Below are 20,897 nucleotides of genomic sequence, written 5' to 3' on the forward strand. Positions count from 1 at the left end.
AAACACTTGCAGAATCAAAATAACTGAAACCTACCCTCTTTCAAAACACAGACAAAGCACCCAAAAGATATTCAGGTATAGTTTCCTGGGGAAGGCAAAGGTTAAACTCCATAGAGTGGCTGCATTCCAACAAGGGTTAATTTTCCAGTGTAAAACTTGGTGCTTCTCTAGTTTTGCAACTTGGATGACTAAGGAGAGTAAAAAAAGCAGAGAGGAAAAAAGGAAGCATTCCAGACGTTTTCAAGGAGGAAGACCAAAAGCTTGGGTTTTTGTGTTTGTATTTTCATTCTTAAGAGTCAGAACCAACTTTATAATACTTAAGAGGCCTGAATAACATCTGAAGGCAACATCTTGAGAAAATAATTACCTAGATCTAACAGAAGAGAGTGGGTGGGTGGATTTTTTAACAGAAGGGATGTGGAGCCCTGGTGGCAGAATTGTTACAAGCTTGGCTGCTAACCAAAAGGTTGGCAATTCAAATCCACCAGCCACTCCTTAGAAACCCTATAGGGAAGTTCTACTCTCTCCTATAAGGTCGCTATGAGTTGGAATCCACTCGATGGCAATGGATTTGAACAGAAGGGATAAAAGACAACATGGTTTTCAATTTTATTCAAGTACAGAGTTAACAATTTTTGCATTTTCTACATAAGAAAAGACTGGTCAGCTTCAGACACTTTATAGAAAAATTAGCATTCTAAAAACAAATATAAATCCATAGTTGGCTTTGTGGCCAAGGGTGAAAAATAACTATGAAAAGTTATCAAAATCCTAACCACCTCAGAGACCATTATAAATTTCAAACAGTAGTAGACTTGCTACACATACTACATTTTCAAATTCTAATATAAACAAAACATAACCACATAATTCGGCTACAGCTAATTGGTTTCAGAAAAGTTTAAAAAAATCTGCAAAACTTATCACCTAAGTTATAAGACTATAAAACTTTTGTAGATTCTTTTTGCAAAGTTAAAAAAGCAAAAAATGTAAATCTTTAATAAAGAAAAACAAAACAATTCTCTTAAATTTCTTATATATACCTCTTAAGACATATATTATACATTTGTTGCAAACTTTCTTTACCTGAGAGTATTTCCCAGGACCCTTTACTCCAAAGGATTACCATAAAGAGGTCTTTCATCACCTTATTCACATAAATGATTAAATTTCTATAGGAGGAGATCTGGACATACTCATTCTTTATCAGTTATTCTCCATCTTAGTTTTTTTCTTAAAGGATTTTGCTTTTTTATAGTGGAGAAAAAAAAAAAAAAGACAAATACCTCTTTGGTAAAAGCCAAATATTTTCCCCTTTCAAAAACACTGCTCCTGCAAATTTGATTTACTGAAAGATCTTTAGAATGGGTAGCATTTGTTCTAAAGGTCTGTGTAAACAGCTCTCCACTACTGTGAAATAGAAGGTCCAACATTACAGAGTCCATCTCTGCCTGAAATACAAAACTAAACTAAATGTTGGATGGCTTTACAAATATATTGACGATGGCAGAAAACATGGCGGTCTTAAGAACAAAGCCATCAGAAGTTAGTTCTATTAGCAAGTTAAGGAGACTAACCCACAGAGAACTCTACTAGCCAAGTGGCTAAAGCACTGTCCGATTACAGAGGGCCCAGTGTGCAGGGTCTTAACACAAGGTTAAACCCTTCTTAGGTCTAGGTTAAGCCCTCTTTCATTTCCAAAAGATATGACACAAGTGTACACCAAAATAAGGTACTATTTAGAAAGGCAGTAAAAGGAGGGAAAAAAAGCCCAGGAAACTGAAACACAGGCTCTAGGATTCCCTTTGAAGGGTATCAGGAAGCACCAATGGTGGTAAACGTCTAGAAAAAATTAAATAAGTACATAATCTTAAAAAGGCAAAGGCTGACAATACTAGGTGGGTGGGGGGATTAACACTACACTGAGGTCATTCATAATGAAGGATTCTCTGAGGAACTAGAAATAAAAAATGTGGTGTGGGAGCTCTCCTGTTAGCCATTCCTTATGGGAACCAGAACCCCAAATCCCCAGTAACTCCACCCTCCAAAAAACCCACATCCACACAATCTACCCTACAAAAGAACTCCAAATACCTCTGGCAAGCAATTCTCTCCAACCATTTCCCAAGAAACTGTGAGGTCAAGAACAAAACCAACTAACTAGCCAGTATTACTAAAAAAAATGGTCAATCCAATAAGAACAAAGTACGGTTTTTCCCAAGGCTTATGTGAGAAATAGTCTCCGGTCTTCAGTCAGGTAGCAGGTCTAGTACAACAACATCCCCGTAAATACCCCTCCCCCCACAATATAGTGTTTTACTAGGAACACGAGAGGGAAAAAAAGAAGAGTATTACAATCTTCTCCAAGTCAGACAAATGGCAGGGAGGAAACACACACATACAGCTTTTTAAAAATTCTTCTTTGGCATTCACAGCTAAAGAAGTCTGACCAGCAGCTTCTAGGAATGCGCTTTTTAAATCATATACAAAAAGTTGTAAGAAACAAAGGTCTATCTTTTTAAAAAGTTGTCAGTGAGTTAATCAAATTAGCACTATTATCGGAAATCAAAACAGTTGGCACAATTTTTCCAGTTTCTTAAATCACAACAGCATAAAAATACAGGGTTCCTTAAACCCATCAATGTTGACTCCTCACCTGAGTATTGTTATTACAATTAGTAATCCTTAAAGTCAACTTCTTATTGGTGTATTTATATGCCCTCGGTCCTCAGAGCACATCCATCTCTCTTTAGATCAGCCAGATAAACTTCCTAACGTTTTTAGTTGAAGATAAAAATCACAGTGACTGTTCTTCCATTCCATCAGACCAACCTTCAAAGGGGAACTCTGTGCCACAAACCAAGCCTTAAAAAAGCCTTAAGGAGCTGGAAAAGGTGGGTTCGCTGGACTGGCTGATGAAGGAAGTTTCGAAAGTCCTGCTACTGGTAATGTCTTTTCATTTGTTTTCCTGAGCTTTTCTGCTAGGGGGAAGGGAAGCCAACAAGGGCCAGGCAAGGAATACATGACATTGTCACCTAACCTTGAACTGGTACCAGTGCTGGTTCTAAAGGCAAACCAGCTTGTTGCCAGGCCCAGCTGAAAGGGCAAACCAAGGACTCTACTAGACCTCAGCAGGAGGAAAACATAATGAAACTAGTCACTGGTACTACCCTGGCTCTTGATCTGCATCTTCTCATGGTGCTTCCTAAGCTTGCTCAGAGCCAGAGCTTACCCGGAGCTCCCCACCCCATGTTATTGCTCCAATCACTGCACAGGCCCTCCACAGCGCCTGCTACACAAACCACCCAGGCTGCGCTCCCTGTGCCTGTGCCCACAGGGCTCCTCCTCCCCCCTGGCTTACTTAGGGTTTCTGAGGGTAGCAGGAGGCCATTCATCTTGTGACTCCAGATGGATCTTTGAGAGGCTGAGCACAAAGACCTCCTGCCCCAAATAAGGAAATTTTAAAAAGTTTACAAAACAAGACTCTCTCTCACACAGATTGAGTGCCTTCAAAAACTAAAAAAACACTGAATGTAAGGCAAGATCCTAAAGGAATCCATTCATTTTATTTGTCTCTGCACCACACCACACCTTCTTTTTTCTTCTTGGGAGTAGGGCAAAGGAGGGCAAATGAAGAATTTGAAGAATTTCCCATGTCAGCATTTTGGCACACTGGAGCCGAGCTTCACTGGGACTCAGTTCTGCCCAACTCAAAAGTAGCACAGAAAGAAGGTCCAGGCTGAGTCTTCTTATTCTCAGACTCTCTTTTCCAGGGAACCTGACCAAAAGCATTCTTTCCATCCCTACATGAAATACTAACGAGAGAGTCCCTACTATGTCTCCACAGGTATATTCAAAGGGCTTCCCACTGAGTACACCTCTTCCCTGACTGAGAACATTGACACTGAAAATGGACATCTTCTCGGGCAGTCAAATCTGCTATGAACATTACTTCATGAGTATGTATTTTGGAAATTTCTGTGAATGTTGTCCATAGCTTAATCAAATACCCACACCCACCCCTCCCCCACTACTTCTTCTAAATATAGTTGGTCACTTCCACTACTTGTACAGTAGGCCTTAACTGGTCATCCCTGTTTGAGGTGCTGCTGCCTGGGATCCTTGCCTCAGGAATTTTACTCCTAGGAAACCAAAATGGATGTTAACAGTGTGGTCACATTTCAGATCTGGAATACAAAAGCCCTTTGCTTTTACAATTTCAAAGATCTCAAGGTGGAGAGGAAACTCAGGGACTGACCTTAACAACTGAAAGAGGGGTGCAACAGGCTTCAGTCAAGAAGCGACTTTTCATTAAGGTCCTTAAGCGTATTACTAACAGCACTAACAATGAAGGATTATGGCCTTCCAAAGAAAACAACATGAGTATTGTTCTGGAACTGTGTGAAAGACAACACAAATCAGAGTCATAATTATTGCAGTAACTTGGATCAAGCAGTGTTAGTATGGGGAGAGGGGGATTTCACCCGGGGGTGATGGCAAATTGTGCTTTTTCACATTATAATGAAGATGCTGAGCCCAGAAAAGACAGGGTACCTCTGGGAAGGGACAGGGCAAAAATGAAGTCTTTTCCACTATCACAATTTCAAAGGGCATCATTGGGAGGCCATGAGGAAACTGCACTAAGGGTAGATGGAATTTTAAAGCAGGTGCTGCCTCCTTGACCCCAAGAATACCAGGGAGCTGTGAGCAAGGAGGTCTGCAGTCTGAGGCCGGTCCTCAGAGGCCATGGGCTCCAGAGGCAGAGGAGCTTGAGAGAGGCCTGCATTCTGTCAGGGACAGGAGGCTCAAGGTTTTGGTATGATTTCTATTCTAAGAATGAAAAACAACAGGCCACACAACATAGGCTATTATCCCTGTGAAAAGATGTTGTGCCCCCAACTCTGTTGTGGTACAAACATACACAAGGGAAGTATCAACGTAACCACTATTCCAGTATCTGGGGGCAAAATATATCACCCATGATCAGTCTGGTTGAAAAGTCCTTTAGGAGAAACTGGTAGTTTCTTTTCCAATTTCATAATTAAAAAGCTAATTAGGAGATTTTTTGCTGAAAGTTTTTTCAGACCCACTCAAGCTAGCCAGGAGTTGTCAGCTTTTCAGAGGGCATCAGTCACTGTGTAAACACGTGGGACACTTGGTCAAAGGACATCACTCTAGCCTGCACGTGTGCTGAACCCAGGGTTTGCTCAGATCCTCACACGGAGAACTGTCGAGAGGGACAGCAGAGGGGAGCGACCAGCCTCCACAGGTACAGCAGCACACACATCCAACAGGACACCATCTTGACCCAGAAGATGGACCAGCTCCCGCTGAAGAACGTTTCAATGTTGGCACTTTCATAGCTGGGGAAACAAGAGATCCAGATGTGGTCAGAGCAGGAAGACAGCAGTGGGTAGGGAGGCCTTACCCACCAAGTGTCTCCCTGCTTCCCACTCTCTCCATCCTTTCTTTTAATAGCTTTATTGAGATATAATTCACATCCACAGAATTCAGCCATTTAAAGTGTACAATTCAGTAGCTTTTATTATGTTCATAGACTTGTATAACCATCACTATAATGAACTTTAGAATATTTCTTCACCCCAAAAAGAAATCCTACACCCCCTTTAGCCATCATCCCCACTGCCTCCTAAACCACTAACTTACTTCCTATTTCTATGAATTTGTGTATTCTGGATGTTTCATACAAATGGAATCACATACTATGTGGTCCTTTGTGACTGGCTTCTTTCACTTAGCATACTGTTTTCCAGATTCGTGCATGCTGTAGCATGTAACAGTACTTCATTTCTTTTTATTGCCAGATAATACTCCACTGTATGGACATGTGACATTGTTTATCCATTCAACATTTGATAGACATCTGAATTGTTTTCACTTTTTGGCTATTATGAACGATGCTGCTGTGAACATTCATGTACAAGGTCTGTGTGGATATATGTTTTCATTTCTCTTGGGTATAATGCTAGGAGAGAATTGCTGGATCATATTGTAGCTTTATGTTCAATCATTTGAGGAACTGCCAGACGGGTTTCCAAAGTGGCTGCACCGCTTTACATTTCCACCAGCAGTGTGTGAGGTGTCTGATTTTTCCACATCCTCGTCCACACCTGTTACTTATTTTTTGATTATAGCACCCTCCATCCTTTCTTCAGCTTCCCGAGCCCAATTTTCCAGTAATTCCCTAAGCAAGTCAGCATCACTTGGAAGCATGAAAGCAACAAACCTCCCCCCTCTCTTCCTTCAGGAGGAGGCTCGGGAGACATCTTCTCAGTGAGTCTTCCCTGACCACTGTTTGAAACTGCCACCCCACCATCCTGAGCCCCACCAGGCTCTCCTCATTCCCCGTCCCCATTTTATTTTTCTCCCAATACTCATTACCATCTGACTCACTGTATTTGATTTTGATCACAATCTGTCTCTCCCACTACAACATAGGTCCTACTACCTAGAACAGTGGGGCATATAGTAGCCACTCAAATATTTGTTGAATCAATGAATAATCAGAGACTGAACCTTACAAAATAAATGAATCTCTATGAAACTAGTTGCTGTTGAGTAAATTCCAGTTCATGTGACTCAATGCGTGTCAGGGTAAGACCGTGCCCCATAGTGTTTCCAAAGGCTGATTTTTCAGAAGTAGATGGCCAGGTCTTTCTTCTGAGGTGTCTCTGGATAGACTCAAACCTCTTTTCAGTTAGCAGCCAAGTGCTTAACCATTTCTACCACTCAGGGACTCCTGAATCTCTATATAGTGACACAGGCAATCACGTCTTTCATGTGTTGGCAAGTTAAAAAAATAACACCACCTCAAGGGGGAAAATATACACATTCACATTTAATGTTTTTAAAAATTATACATGCTTGTAAATGCATAGAAAAGGAATAGAAGGACATGCACCATATTGTTAGCAGCGGTTATCTCTGGTTAGGGAGAAGTGAGAGGGAAGTGTCACTTAATTACTTTCCATATTTTTTTCAAAAAACACCACGTTTCATACTTTTGTGATGCAGAATAAAAATAGTATTTCCTCTTTCTTAAAGCAGATGACTGCTTAGGAATTCTAAGAAATGTTCCATCACGAAGTTTTTCCTCCATTACTATGACTATGTACTTCAAGACTGCCCATAATAGAGTTTGCCTTCTATTTTGTTAAAGTTACAGTATGTCTCACCAATTTCCAGGGTTAAAAAGCATGCCAATGGACTGTCAGGAAATCAGAACTGTTTCTGGAAAGGTTGTGCATGCAGCAGGATGGGAGAGTTTAGTTTGTTGCTGTTGTTGTTAGGTCCCATCTAATCAGTTCTGATTCACAGGGACCTTATGTACAATAGAAGGAAACACTGCCCCGTCCCATGCTATCCTCACAATGGGCTATGTTTGAGCTTATTGTTGCAGCCTCTGTGTCAGACCATCTTATTGAGGGTTTTCCTCTTTTTTGCTGACCCTCTACTTTACCAAGCGTGAAGCCCTTTCCAGGGATTGGTCCCTCCTGATAACATGTCCAAAGTATGTAAGACAAAGTCTTGCCATTCTTGCTTATAAGGAGTACTCTGGCTGTATTTCTTCTAAGACAGATTTGTTGGTTCTCCTGGTCAAAACCAAGAACCAAACCCACTGCCATCGAGTCAATTCCAACTCATAGCGACCGTTATAGGACAAAGTAGAACTGCTCTATAGAGTTTCCAAGGAATGCCTGGTGGATTCGTACTGCTGGCCTTTTGGTTAACAGTCACTGCACTTAACCACTATGCCACCAGGGTTTCCAGTTTTTCTGGCAGTCCATGGTATATTCAATACTCTTTGCCACCACCACATTTCAAAGGCATTAATTCTTCTTTGGTCTTCCTTATTCACTGTCCAGCTTTTGCATGCATACAAGGCAACCGAAAATACCATGGCTTGGATCAGGTGCACCTTGTACTCAAAGTGACATCTTTGCCTTTGAATACTTTGAAGAGGTCTTTTGCAGCAGATTTGTCCAATGCAATACATCATTTAATTTCTTGATTGCCGCTTCCATGGGTGTTAACAGTGGATCCAAGTAAAATGAAATCCTTTACAACTTCAATATGTTCTCCGTTTATCATGTTGCTTATTAGTCCAGTTGTGAGGATTTTTATTTTCTTTATGTTGAGGTATAATCCACACTGAAGGCTGTGGTCTTTGATCTTCATCAGTAAGTGCTTCAAGTCTTCTTACTTTCAGCAAGCAAGGTTGTATCATCTGCATACTGTAGGTTGTTAAGGAGTCTTCCCCCAATCATGATGCCTCATTTTTTTTTTTTTCATATAGTCCAGTTTCTGATTATTTGCTCAGCATATAGATTGAGTAGGTATGGTGAAAGGATACAATCTTGACACATACCTTTTCCTAAACCATGTACTAAGTACCGTATCCCCTTATTCTGTTAGAACAACTGCCTCTTGGTCTACATGCAGGTTCCTCATGGGCACAATTAAGTGTTCCAGAATTCCCATTTTTCACAATGTTATCCATAATGTGTTATGATCCAAACAGTTGAATGCTTTTGCGCAGTCAGTAAAGCACAGTTAAACATCCTTCTGGTATTCTCTGCTTCCAGCCAAGGCCCATTTGGTATCAACAATCTACTACCTGGCAATCTACTTTTGAAAAAAAATGGCCAGTGAAAACCTTATGGATAGCAGCAGAACATTGTCTGATATGGTGCTGAAGAGTTTAGTTTAAACTCTAGGAGATTTCATCTGTGTCTCAGTACCTTTAAGAACAGTACTTACCTGGAGATATATATATATATATATATATATATATATACTTCCCCCGTGTTTTGTGAAATTATTATTATGGCTGAAGTGAAAAGATCAATTTGGGTTGGAGGGGACAGAGGAATAAGAAGAAGCTATAGGGAACTACCACAAAGAAAAGGGGAATTACGGTGGTCAGGTAAGAATATATAAATGGTGGTAGCTGGGAAGAGAGGAAGGGTAAAGATCAAGGAAAAATCCTTAAAATATTATCCAGATCTCTGTAAGTTTCATTATTACTAAGCAGTAAGACTGGTATTATAAAATACTAGCAGTTCTCTCCCCCAAAATGAGTAAAGCACTCCTCCTCATTGGTTCTGGTAGATGGTTCCAGAAATCTTAATTCAATGTCTACCACAGACCTCTTCAGTCCTTGAACCTCAATGGATTGGGGAAATAACTGGATTTTTTTTTTTTAAGACTGCGCCTTCTAAAATATCTAAGGAAACGGGCCACATACTTGAACCAGTTGGTAACGGTCATCATCACATAGAGGGATGCCAAAAAGAACATGAAGTGGAAATAGGAGTAGTTATAGACGGTGTCTCTCTTCTCATCATAAATAACCCGTGGTCCTTCTTTCATATTCCGCTGCTCTTCAGCATCTGTGGGTCACAGAGGGAAGCATAAGTTTCATGTGTGTACATACGTACACTTGCTATTTCAGCAAAACCATGCTCACTAATTTCAATCCCAGGGGGTGTTGAGTAGAAAAGATGTTCGAAAATTATTTGTATCCTCAGAAACTTTTGTCTTTGCCATAAACACAAGACCCCCACCCCACACCAGTACCTTCCTAAACAGGACAAGTAACCTAACACCACATTTATTTTAACAGAGCAAAGACAGCGCTAAAAAACACGAGACTTATTAGAAACTTAAAGAGTAGGCTGAAATTTCCCAAGCTCTGGTGTCCTCCAGTCCAAGAAGAAAAGTAAGTGGAAGGAAGGAAATAGTTAAAAAAATTAGGTATCAAGACCTCTTGGTATTATCCAAATCATTCCTTAAAAAATTGTATTTACAGCTTCCCTAAATCTCACTGTATAATTTAACTCGAACATGAGCCAAAATATGGACTGATTTTCCCCTGCCAGAATGTCAACACAAACAAACAAAACCCCAGCAACCCTTGTAGAAGAATGTAAAAGCATATAAACAGTAAACCAGCATTGGAATAAATTTTTTCCCGCTTATCATTCAAGTTCTCTGTGTCTAAATCCCAAATGGCTACAGAGCAGAGGTCTAGGTCTAGGTTGTACAAGATAGATGCACAGAAGTTCTCTATTTACCCTCTCCGTCGGGACCAAAGCAAAAACAACACCGAGTTACCTGTGAAGGCAAGACCAACAAAGTCAGGTGGCTTGTTTTCAGCTCCTCTACCTCCATATTAATAAAGCACTAAAGCTCCCCTCCACCGCCTGTCTGTCAGTTTGTCATACTGTGATGGTTTGCATGTTGCTATGATGCTGGTGTTCTGTATGTCTCTATAATGATCTCAAATCCCATAAGCTATAAGACACTATTATGCTTTCAAAATACATACGTCTAAATACTCATAATAAGAACTTAGAAAAAGAAATATGTCTAACATTAGCTATAAGTCATTAGAAACCTGGAAATCACTAGAAAGTTCGATATTTTTGAACTTAGACATAGAAGTATGTGAAGTATGTCAAGAACAAAAACATTTAAATTTACTTTGACCCGGCATGCTGTGACACAGGGAAACATGATAGAGCTCATCTCTAAATAAACCCCATGATCTCTAGCCCTGAGGAAAAGATGTGTCATCCAGCTGGCCTCCAACCCTGGAGAAAAGACATAACACACTAGTCTCTGATGCCACACTGGCCCTTGTCATGTGGAGCCAAGGTGACAAATTCACATATAGTGAAGCCTGTGAGAGCTGGAACTCAATAAGGCTGCCTTGTTTTTCTGGGTCTTGAAAGTGTTCAACCTTTGACAAGGTGCAATCTAACCACTTTTCTATTGCTCTCTATTAGTGGAAAATATTTGAATTTTCCTTCTCTGACCAGTTTGATACATAGGTTATGGTTTTTGCAGGTGTTACTGTTTAAACCCTAAATTTCTGCTCACTCACTGAGAGAGGGCAGAGATATCAGATTCTGCCTGCTGCTGCCGATCTTGGGCTCTGGCTACAAGGAACCTCCGCTGAGTTCGAACCATGGTTAAACCTTCCTCCCAAGACCTGAAGTCTAAAGATTTGGACTCTAACCACTGAGCTAACATTGTAATTGTAAATTCTGATTCTCTGGTTCTAAATGAATGTGGTTGTGAGGTCTTACTTGCATACCCTGCCATGACTACCTTGCAAAAAACTGAACGAGTTTATGTGTGTCAGACCTGAGTATCTCTGTATTAATTTCTAAGGTATTAAACCCTAGACAACAGCTGGAGCTATGCCACTGGTACTTCAAATATCAGCAGGATCACCCATGGTGGACAGGTCTCAGTGGAGATTCCAGATTAAAAAAGGCTAGGAAGAAAGGCCTGATGAATTACTTGTAAAAATTAGCCAATGAAAACCCTATGGATCACAACATAATGTTAGGCTTAGTGCTGGAAGATAAGCCCCCCAGGTTGGAAGGCACTCCAAATACACAGTGGCCACAACAATGGACTCCAGCATACTAACAATTGTGAAGATGGTGCACGACTGGGCAGCATTTCATCCTGTTGTACGTGAGGGTACCATGAGCTGGGGCTGACTTGATGGAAACTAACAACTACAAAGGTCCTCACCCACATGCCAAACTTTCACCTATCTGAACTGCATCCCAGGCCCTCAACTGTTATTTTTTTCCTTCAGTGGGCTTTCATTGAGCATCTGCTTTTTCCCAGCACTGTTCTGGGTACTGGTGGCAGGAAATATGAGGAACATGAGGATGTGCCCCCCACAACTCCTTTAAGGAAGGGCTTGTTGCTCACTCACACTACTCAGCGTGCTGTCAGCAGCCAGCCTCCAGGCTCAGCTCTTCAGGCTTTGCCTCAGCTGAAGAGAGCCTCCTTGTCCTAGAGCGAGCCTTTCCTCGGAAACCCACATCCAAGCCCAGCCATCCTGACCACCTGGGGGACAGCTCTGATGGGTCATCTATGCTCCAGAGCCCCTCATGAGGTTGGTGGAGGCTTTGTTCAGCCCGCACTGCACTCTGACATCACCCTCTACCCAATCCTGCTTCTTTTCCCTCCATCCTTAGATATGGGTGCTGATCCCTAATATATACCCTGCACATCAAACTCTGCTTCTGGAGGCCTCAACCTGCAACATGAAGTGAATAAGACAAGGTCCCTATTCCCATGGAACTCACCTTCCGGTGCTTTGTTTTATGTGCTAATCCTCTTAAACCTATGAGGCTGGGATTCTTATTCTGTTTACAGCTGAGGAAACTCAGGTTTAAAAAAATTTTAGGCAGGTTAAATAACTAGCCTGAGGTCACAAAACTAGCTCAGTGACAGCTGGTACACAAATGCAGCATAGCACAGCGGCTCCAAGGTCTAAAAGCCACAATAGGTGCTATGTAACATGTGTTATCTGGGAGACGGTGGAGCTGACAGAATCTGAAATTGTAAAAGCTAAGGAATTCGGAAGCAGGAGGCCTACCCAGATTTCCTGTTAATATCAGGGGGCTGAACTGGCTGCCTCCAGGGAACAGAGGTGGGTGCCCCCAGGGACAACCGTGGATGGGAGGCTTTCCACTGAAGAGTCTTTGGCACCTCTGGCATTTCATACCATGTTTCTTACCTACTCAAGACAATATTCTTAATTAAAACTATCAGGTTATAAAAAAAAATAACTTACTACGTGTGTCCAGAAGGATTCTGGCAAACAAGGTAGGAAACACTACATGTACGAAGACAGTCCAGCAAGCGCTGGATCCTTGATACATTCTGGCTGAAGATATCTGAACTGCAAAGCACAGAGGCTGAGGGAGCTTGAGCCGTCATCCCATTTATGCATTGCCAGGCAAACCTGTGTTTCCACCCTGCATGGCAAGAAAACTTGTAACAGAGGTAGTGGTAGCCTTGACAGAACCTTGGACTAGGTGACGCTGTCTAAGACTCACTAATCTCATTCAGTAAGCCAAGACATCATGTACTAAGGCCCTCCTTGTTTTTAAGGCTCAAGTTACCATGAGAAAGTACTAACTCTCTGTTTCAAGGGTAGATCCTGTGAAACGTGATGCAAGGAGAGCTAGCCACCTTCCTTTCTGCATGCTCTTCGGGTCAGAAGGATACATGGGGATGGTTTTCCTCGGAATGAGCAGAAGAAAAAACTTTCTCACTTCCTGCTCTTAAATCTAACTTAGAGACTTGCTGTTCTTTGAGCTTTAACTCTGTACACAATAGGGATATTGAAACTGCAAGCTTACAATCTCAGCAGGTGGTCACCCAGTCAGTGGTAGAACAATCGTCTGCCTTCTAGAGACAATTTTCTTCAGAATAACAGGCAGTAACCTATTCAAACTCAGCGGTTTTCTCCCCTCTTACTGTGACAAAAAGAACCGGTGAACAATGCTGGCAGGCTGACAACCCTTCTTAACTATCTCCAGGTCAGGTGCAGGAAACACCATCCCCTGAGACCCAGCTGCAGAGTAAAGTGCCGGTATCTGGATAGATAACAGGCTGCCCTCATCCAGAGAAAGCTATTAGAATGCAACCAGTGGCCAGATTCCAGGCAGGGTCAGCAGCAAGGACCAGGAGACCCTGGCAGCTGAGCTCTTGGGCTTCAATGGCTAAGAACACAGAATCAGAACTGCAGAGTACAGTTTAGATCCTGACAAATGGAAACCTGTAGGGTTTTAAATAACTTACGTTTCTGTTTCCCCCTCTATAAAATGGAGATAATAATAGCACCTCATTGGGTTTTATGTTGACTAAATGAAATCACATGTGCAGAGCTTAGAACAGTGCCTGGCAGACGGCAAGTCTAACGTCCTAGCCTTCACTGGAACCCCCAGTTCTTTCCATTTTGGGGCCACTGTTGAGTCTACTGGTGCCTCCATTAGATTAGGTCTTTGGCTTTATGTTCCATAAACAAACAAACAAAAAAACCAGTTGCCATAGAGTTGATTCCCAATCAGGGGAACCCCATATGTGTCAGAGTAGCACTGTGCTCCATAGGGTTTTTAATGGCTTATTTTTCAGAAGTAGATCACCACGTCTTTCTTCTGAGGCGTCTCTGCGTGGACTCGAACCACCAACCTTTCGGTTAGCAGCAGGCACATTAACCACTTACACCACCCAGGGACTCCAGATGTTCCACAGAGTTCTAGAAAAGAATTTTGAACGAATAAGAAAATAACATTTTGCCAACCAATGGGCAGCTGTGGACCACCTCAATTCTTTATATGCGAAGGTAAAAAGCCTCACAATCCTGACACTAATGTATTTACTGTTCAAAATTCTTTACTCAGTGAAACACCTACTTGCTGGGACTGTTGTGCAGTTAAATGAATTAATAAAATGCTCGGCGCAGTGTCTGGCACAGAGCAGAAACTTAATGGATGCTGGTTCTCTTCTCTTCCCCATCTTTCTCCAGAATATTTATTACATAATTTTATAGGCATGCTAAGGAGGACACAGGTGGGTATAAAACAGATGAATGGAAGTTAAAAAACTATGCACATCAGAGAAAAAGAGCAGGGTGCAGCTTGATAAGGTTTACCCATGCCTCTGATGGGAGGTGAGCAGCAGGATGCTGCTCAAGAAGCCAACTTTGTTGAAGGAGAATCAAGAATTGATATAAGTTAACCCTACAGTATGTACAAGACAACATTTCTTTTTCTCTTAAACAATCTTTTTTTTGGTGCACTCTTTTTTTTTTTTTTTGCCTTTTTTTAATTGTGCTTTAAGTGAAAGTTTACAGTTGAAGTCAGTCTCTCATACAAAAACTTATTCGCACATTGTTATGTGACCCTAGGCGCTCTCCCTACAATGTGACAGCACACTCCTCCTCTCCACCCTGTATTTCCTGTGTGCATTCAGCCAGCTTCTGTCTCCCTCTGCCTTCTCATCTCGCCTCCAGACAGGAGCTGCCCACATAGTCTCATGTGTCTACTTGAGCCAAGAAGCTCACTCCTCACCAGTATCATTTTATGTCTTATATTCCAGTCTAATCTTTGTCTGAAGAGTTAGCTTCAAGAATGGTTTTAGTTTTGGGCCAACAGAGAGTCCGCGGGCCATGACCTCAGGGGACCCCCCAGTCTAATTAAGTCTGGTCTTTTTACTCTCTTAAACAATCTTATTCTTCCTTTTCAAGAAGAGAAACAGGATCACAAAATGCAGATCAATACAGATACAAATAAACACAAAAAGCCTTCATGAAAAAAATGCATCTTCAGAGATGAAGCAAGGCAAGAAAAGGAAATGAGCTTTACCTCTAGCTCAGGAGCTGCATATCGCCCTTGCAGCGCATCAGAACTCCACCTTGTTGTCGATGTCAAACTAAGAAACAAGCAAAAAATCATCATGGCATATTATATCACAATGAAGGAAAGGGACAGCTGCCTGACCAATGCTCTAATTTGAGGCTCACTTTTTTTTGTAGCCCACAAGGCTGGTTACTTAAATAAATGTCCTCTATCTTCACATCTTACCGTATTCCAAAATTGGCTAACCGACTCTATAGCTGATGGCTTTTTACATGGATTGCATTAGGTCATTTTAAGCAAAGAGAAGTTTGCGTAGGTAAAGAAATAAGATATCTTTTGTTCCTATATGTTGGTTTTCATCTCTCTCCCTTCAAATGCCAAAAGAATTTTCTGATGTAACTTTTACCTTTGCCATCCCTCTGACTAATTTCAGTTAGAGGAGATCAAAATCAACAAAAGAACCCAGAGAAAGCAATAAAAAGCAAAGGTCATGATTATTTACTGAGAGGTAATCAGTCTATGACAAAACAAAATTTCCTGCTTGAAAATTCAATAGAGTAGTTGACAGTATGACAAAAATATCTTCCTACCACGTTCCCCATACCTAGAGAAGGAGCCCTGATGGCGCAGTGGTTAAGAGCTTTGCTGCTAACCAAAAGGCTGGCAGTTCGAGTCTACCAGTCTCTCTTTGGAAACCCCGTGGGGCAGTTCTACTCTGTCCTACAGGGTCACTATGAGTTCAAATCAACTCGACAGCAACAGGGTTTTGGAGAGGTAAAAAGGAGCCCTAGTGACGCAATGGTTAAGCTCTCGGCTGCCAACTGAAAGTTCAGCAGTTCCAACCAACCAGCTGCTCCCCAGGAGAATGATGTGGCAGTCTGCTTCGGTAAAGATTTTCAGCCTGGAAAACCCTATGGGGCAGTTATACTCTGGGTTGCTATAGGGTTACTGTGAGTCAGAACTGACTCAACAGGAGGACAGAGGTAAAATGTTATGTAAATTTGGCTTACTGGAGTATAAGTTTTTTTTTTTTTTCCTGAAAAACAAAAACCTGGACTATTTTAAGCAACTAGAAATGTACACAAAAGATAAGCTACTAAAATTAAGGTTCAACTTTATATGCTGCCTTGACCTCTGGTAAAATACAGAGGGCCTCAAATGGCCTAACCACAAGTTCCCCTCCCACAGATAGGGTCCCACAGCCAAACAACCCCCTTAGAGAAAGGACCAAGTGCAGTTCCTACTTACTCCTGAGTAGCTGGTTTCACTTCCCGACCAGCCCACGGAATTATTCAAAGAAGCCAATCACATCCTCACGATGGCACCTCGGGGCACCCTGCCCCCTTGATACTGCAAAGCCTGCCTCCCACAGCCCTTCGTTGTTCACTCTTTCCTGGATGCAAACCCTCTGTGGCCAAATCCGGCCTGCAGTGTCCATCTCCCCACCCCTCACCCTCCACCCCCTACCCGTGAGTACGTATGACTAATAAATCGCAGTCAATCTCTTTGTCCAGTGTCAGGGGTCATGTGCTTGACCATCCCCATAACCCTAGGGCAGATATCCCTTCCTCACCAACAAAATAAATAGGAGACGGTTTAAACACTAGGGTTCTAGCTAACTGTATACTTACTGAGCGCCTGCTATGCATCATGGTCTGCACTAAGCACTGGGGATTCACCAGGAACAAAAAGGTAACAATCCCTGTCCTCACGGAGCTTATTAGTTAGCATGGAGACAGGTGGGGGAATATTGCTCAAGAAGCTAGTCTGCTAGTGGAGAAGTAGAAGCCAAATAAACCACACAAGGCAACACTGCCTTCCCTGCCCATCCTTATCCTCTCTCCCAAGCAGCAAAGAGATCGATGTGATGCAAATAAACAGTAAAAAGCCTTCCTCACAAAGAGGTCCTCTGTGATGAAGATGCAATTCTTATTTTGTGGTCCCATCAACTATAACCACATCACTTTCACTTCTACTTTGAACATATGGATGCTAATACATACCTACTCCACTCCCACTTCACAGTTCTTAGCCTATTCGGAGGATTGATAGAAATATTTCCCAAAGGCAGTGCATCCAGGAAACACACAACAGCTTGCTCCTGCAGTTAGGAATTTTATGCCCTCAACACATAGGAATTACGATTTAGTATAGTATATTGTTGTTGTTAGGTGCCGTGGAGTCAGTTCCTACTCATAGTGACCCTATGTACAACAGAACAAAACACTGTCCAATCCCACACCATCGTCACAATTGTTATGTTTGAGCCCATTGTTGTGGCCACTGAGTCAATCTGTCTCTTTGAGGATCTTCCTCTTTTTTGCTGACCCACGACTTTACCAAGCATGATGTCTTTCTCCAAGGATTGGTCTCTCCTGATAACATGTCCAAAGTGCATGAGACAAAGTCTTGCCACCCTTGCTTCCAAGGAGCATTCTGGCTGTACTTCTTCTAAGGCAGATTTGTTCATTCCTCTGGAATTCCATGGTAGATTCAATATTCTTCACCAAAAACATAATTCAAAGGCATGAATTCTTCTTTGGTTTTCCTTGCACTGGTTTTTTTAAATTCATTCTCCAGCTTTCACATGCAAATGACGTAACTGAAAATATCATGGTTTGGTTCAGGCATACCTTAGCCCCCAGAGTGACATCTTTGCTTTTTAACACCTTAAAGAGGTCTTTTGCAGCACAATATAATACAATATATGTTGTTTGACTTCTTGACTGCTGCTTTCATGGGCGCTGACTGTTGATCCAAGTAAAATGAAATCCTTGACAACTTCAATATTCTCCATTTATCATGCGGTTGCTTACTGGTCCAGTTGTGAGAATTTTTGTTTCCTTTATGTTGTATAATACATACTGAAGGCTATGGCCTTTAATCTTCATCAGCAGTATAGTGCTTCAGGTCGTCTTCACTTTCAGCAAGCAAAGTTGTGCGATTTGCCTATTGCAGGTTATTAGTTAGTCTTCCTCCAATCCTGATGCCCCATTCTTCATACAGTCCAGCTTCTTGAATTGTCTGCTCAGCATACAGACTAAGTGTGGTGAAAGGATACAACCCTGACACATACTTTTCCTGACTTAAAACCACGCAGTATCCCCTTGTTCTGAACAAATGCCTCTTGGTCAATATACAGGTTCTGCATGAGCACAATTAAGTGTTCTGGAATTCCCATTCTTCGCAATGTTATCCATAGTTTGTTATGGTCTATACAAATGCCTGTGCATAGTCAATAAAACACAGGTGAACGTCCTTCTGGTATTCTCTGCTTTCAGGCACGATCCATCTTATGTCTGCAGTGATATCCCTGGTTCCACGTCCTCTTCTGAATCTGGCTTAAATTTCCGGTGGTTCCTGTCAATGTACTGCTGCAACTAATTTCAAATTATCTTCAGCAAAATTTTACTTCCATGTGATATTAATAATACCGTTGGATAATTTCCACATTTGGTTGGATCACCTTTCTTTGGAATGGGCACAAATATGGATCTCTTCCAGCAGATTGGCCAGATAGCTGTCTTCCAAATTTCCTGACATAGATAAGTGAGCAGTTCCAGAGCTGCATCTGTTTGTGGAAACATCTCAGTTGGTAATCTGTCAATTTCTGGAGCCTTGTTTTTTGCCATTCCCTTCAGTACAGCTTGCACTTCTTCCTTCCGTATCATCAGTTCTTGATCATATGCTACCTCCTGAAATGGCTGAACATTGACCAATTCTATTTCCTGTAGTGATTTTGTGTACTCCTTCCATCTTCTTTTATTGCTGTCTTCCTGTTGAATAATTTCCCTAAAGAGTACTTCAAAATTGTAACTCCAGTCTTGAATTTTTTCTTTGGTTTTTTCGGCTTAAGAAATGCTTAGCATGTTCTTCCCTTTTGGTTTTCTAATTCCAGGTCTTTGCACATTTCATCCTAATACTTTGCCTTCTCAAGCAGCCCTTTGAAATATTCTGTTCAGCTCTTTTACTTCATTTCTTCTGTTCACTTTAGCTACTCTGTGCCCAAGAGCAAGTTTCAGAGTCTCTCCTGACATCCATTTTGGTCTTTTCTTTCTTTCCTGTCTTTTTAATGACCTCTTGCTTTCTTCATGTATGATGTCCTTGGCGTCATCCCACAAGTCATCTGGTTTTCCATCATTAGTGTTCAATGGGTTAAATCTACTCTTGAGATGGTCTTTAAATTCAGGTGGGATATACTCAAGGTCATACTTTGGCTCTTGTAGTGTTGCTCTAATTTTCTTCAGCTTCAACTTGAACCTGCATACAAGCAAGTGATGGTCTGTTTTGCAGTCGGCCCCTGGCCTTGTTCTGACTGTTGATGGTGAGCTTATCCACCATTTGTTTCCACAGATACAGTCAATTTTGATTTCTGTGTATTCCATCTGGCGAGGTCCACGTGTACAGTCGCCATTTTTGTGGTTGAAAAAAGGTACTTCCAATGAAGAAGTGGCTGGTCTCTCAAAATTCTATTATGCAATCTCTGGCATCCTTTCTATCACCAAGGCCATATTTTCCAACTACTGATCCTTCTTTGTTTCCAACTTTTACATTCCCAGTAATTATCAATGTATCCTAATTGAATGTTTGATCAAGTTCAGACTGCAGGAGTTGATAAAAATTGTCAATGTCTTCATCTTTGGCATTAGTGGTTGGTTCATAAATTTGAATAATAGCTGTATTAATGGTCTTTCTTGTAGGCCCAGAACCCAGTGCCGTCGAGTCGATTCCGACTCATATTCTTGTAGGCATATAGATATTATCCTATCACTTAAATGTTCTTTTCAATGATGACTGCAATGACATTCCTCCTCAATTTGTCATTCTTGGCATAGCAGACCGTATGGTTGTCTGATTCAAAGTGGCCAAGACCAGTCTATTTCAGCTCACTGATGCCTAGGGTATCTATCAATCTTTATGCGATCCATTTCACTTTGGAGGACTTCCAATTTTCTTAGGTTCATACCTCATACCTTCCACATTCTGATTATTAATGGGTCTTTGCAACTGTTTCTTCTCTTTTTGAGTCGTGCCATCTCAGCAAATGAAAGTGCCAAAAGCTTGACTCCATCCACATTATTGAGGTCAACTCTACTTTAAAGAGGCAGCTCTTCTCCAGGTGTATTTTGAGCCCCCAACTTGAGAGGCTCATCTTCTATACAAGAAAATGTTCTGCTGCTATTCATAAGGTTTTCATGGGCCAATTTTTTCAGAAGTGGACCGCCAGGTCCTTCTTCCTAGGAAGAAGGTGAAATCTGTCCATCATGGATGACCCTGCTAGAATTTGAAATACTGGTGGCACAGCTTCTAGCATCATGGCAATACACAACTACCACAGTAAAACAAACTGACAGATGCATGGTGAGTACAGTGTATAGTTTTCAGGAAAAAAAAATTTTTTAAAGATATTAATATTTGAAATTTTCACCTAAAAGATGTTTTTCATCCTTGCTTTTCATTCTGGCAGATTTGCCACTCTATTCCAACCATCACTGAGCACTAATGGGGGAGGATTGGTTTTTATTTCTAAAAATGCCTACATTCAGTCCATCACTGGTGACAATATGACTGCTACATGTAGATGTTACCTTAAGATAAGGTCTTTATTCAGTCATGGCATTTCCTCAACAAACATTCTACTTAAATATTTTCAAGGAAACAGTAAAACCTGTGAAAACTGGAAATAGTGTAAGGTGG

At 41.5% G+C, this 20,897-nt stretch overlaps 1 protein-coding gene across 1 annotated transcript in view; it reads right to left on the reverse strand.

Moving 5' to 3' along the window:
* Positions 1–1,210: 1,210 nt before the first annotated feature.
* SERINC5 (serine incorporator 5) overlaps positions 1,211–20,897 on the reverse strand; it is a 116,712-nt gene continuing 97,025 nt past the window's right edge. Inside the window, exons 9-12 of the mRNA XM_010588243.3 lie at positions 15,207–15,273; positions 10,098–10,137; positions 9,269–9,413; positions 1,211–5,363 (exon numbers count right to left, since the gene is read on the reverse strand). Of these exons, the coding sequence (XP_010586545.1) occupies positions 5,216–5,363; positions 9,269–9,413; positions 10,098–10,137; positions 15,207–15,273 (400 nt within the window). The 3' untranslated portion in view covers positions 1,211–5,215. The remainder of the gene's footprint in view (positions 5,364–9,268; positions 9,414–10,097; positions 10,138–15,206; positions 15,274–20,897) is intronic.

The sequence above is a fragment of the Loxodonta africana genome, chromosome 2 (genome assembly GCF_030014295.1).
Source record: "Loxodonta africana isolate mLoxAfr1 chromosome 2, mLoxAfr1.hap2, whole genome shotgun sequence".
NCBI classification, from domain to species: domain Eukaryota; kingdom Metazoa; phylum Chordata; class Mammalia; order Proboscidea; family Elephantidae; genus Loxodonta; species Loxodonta africana.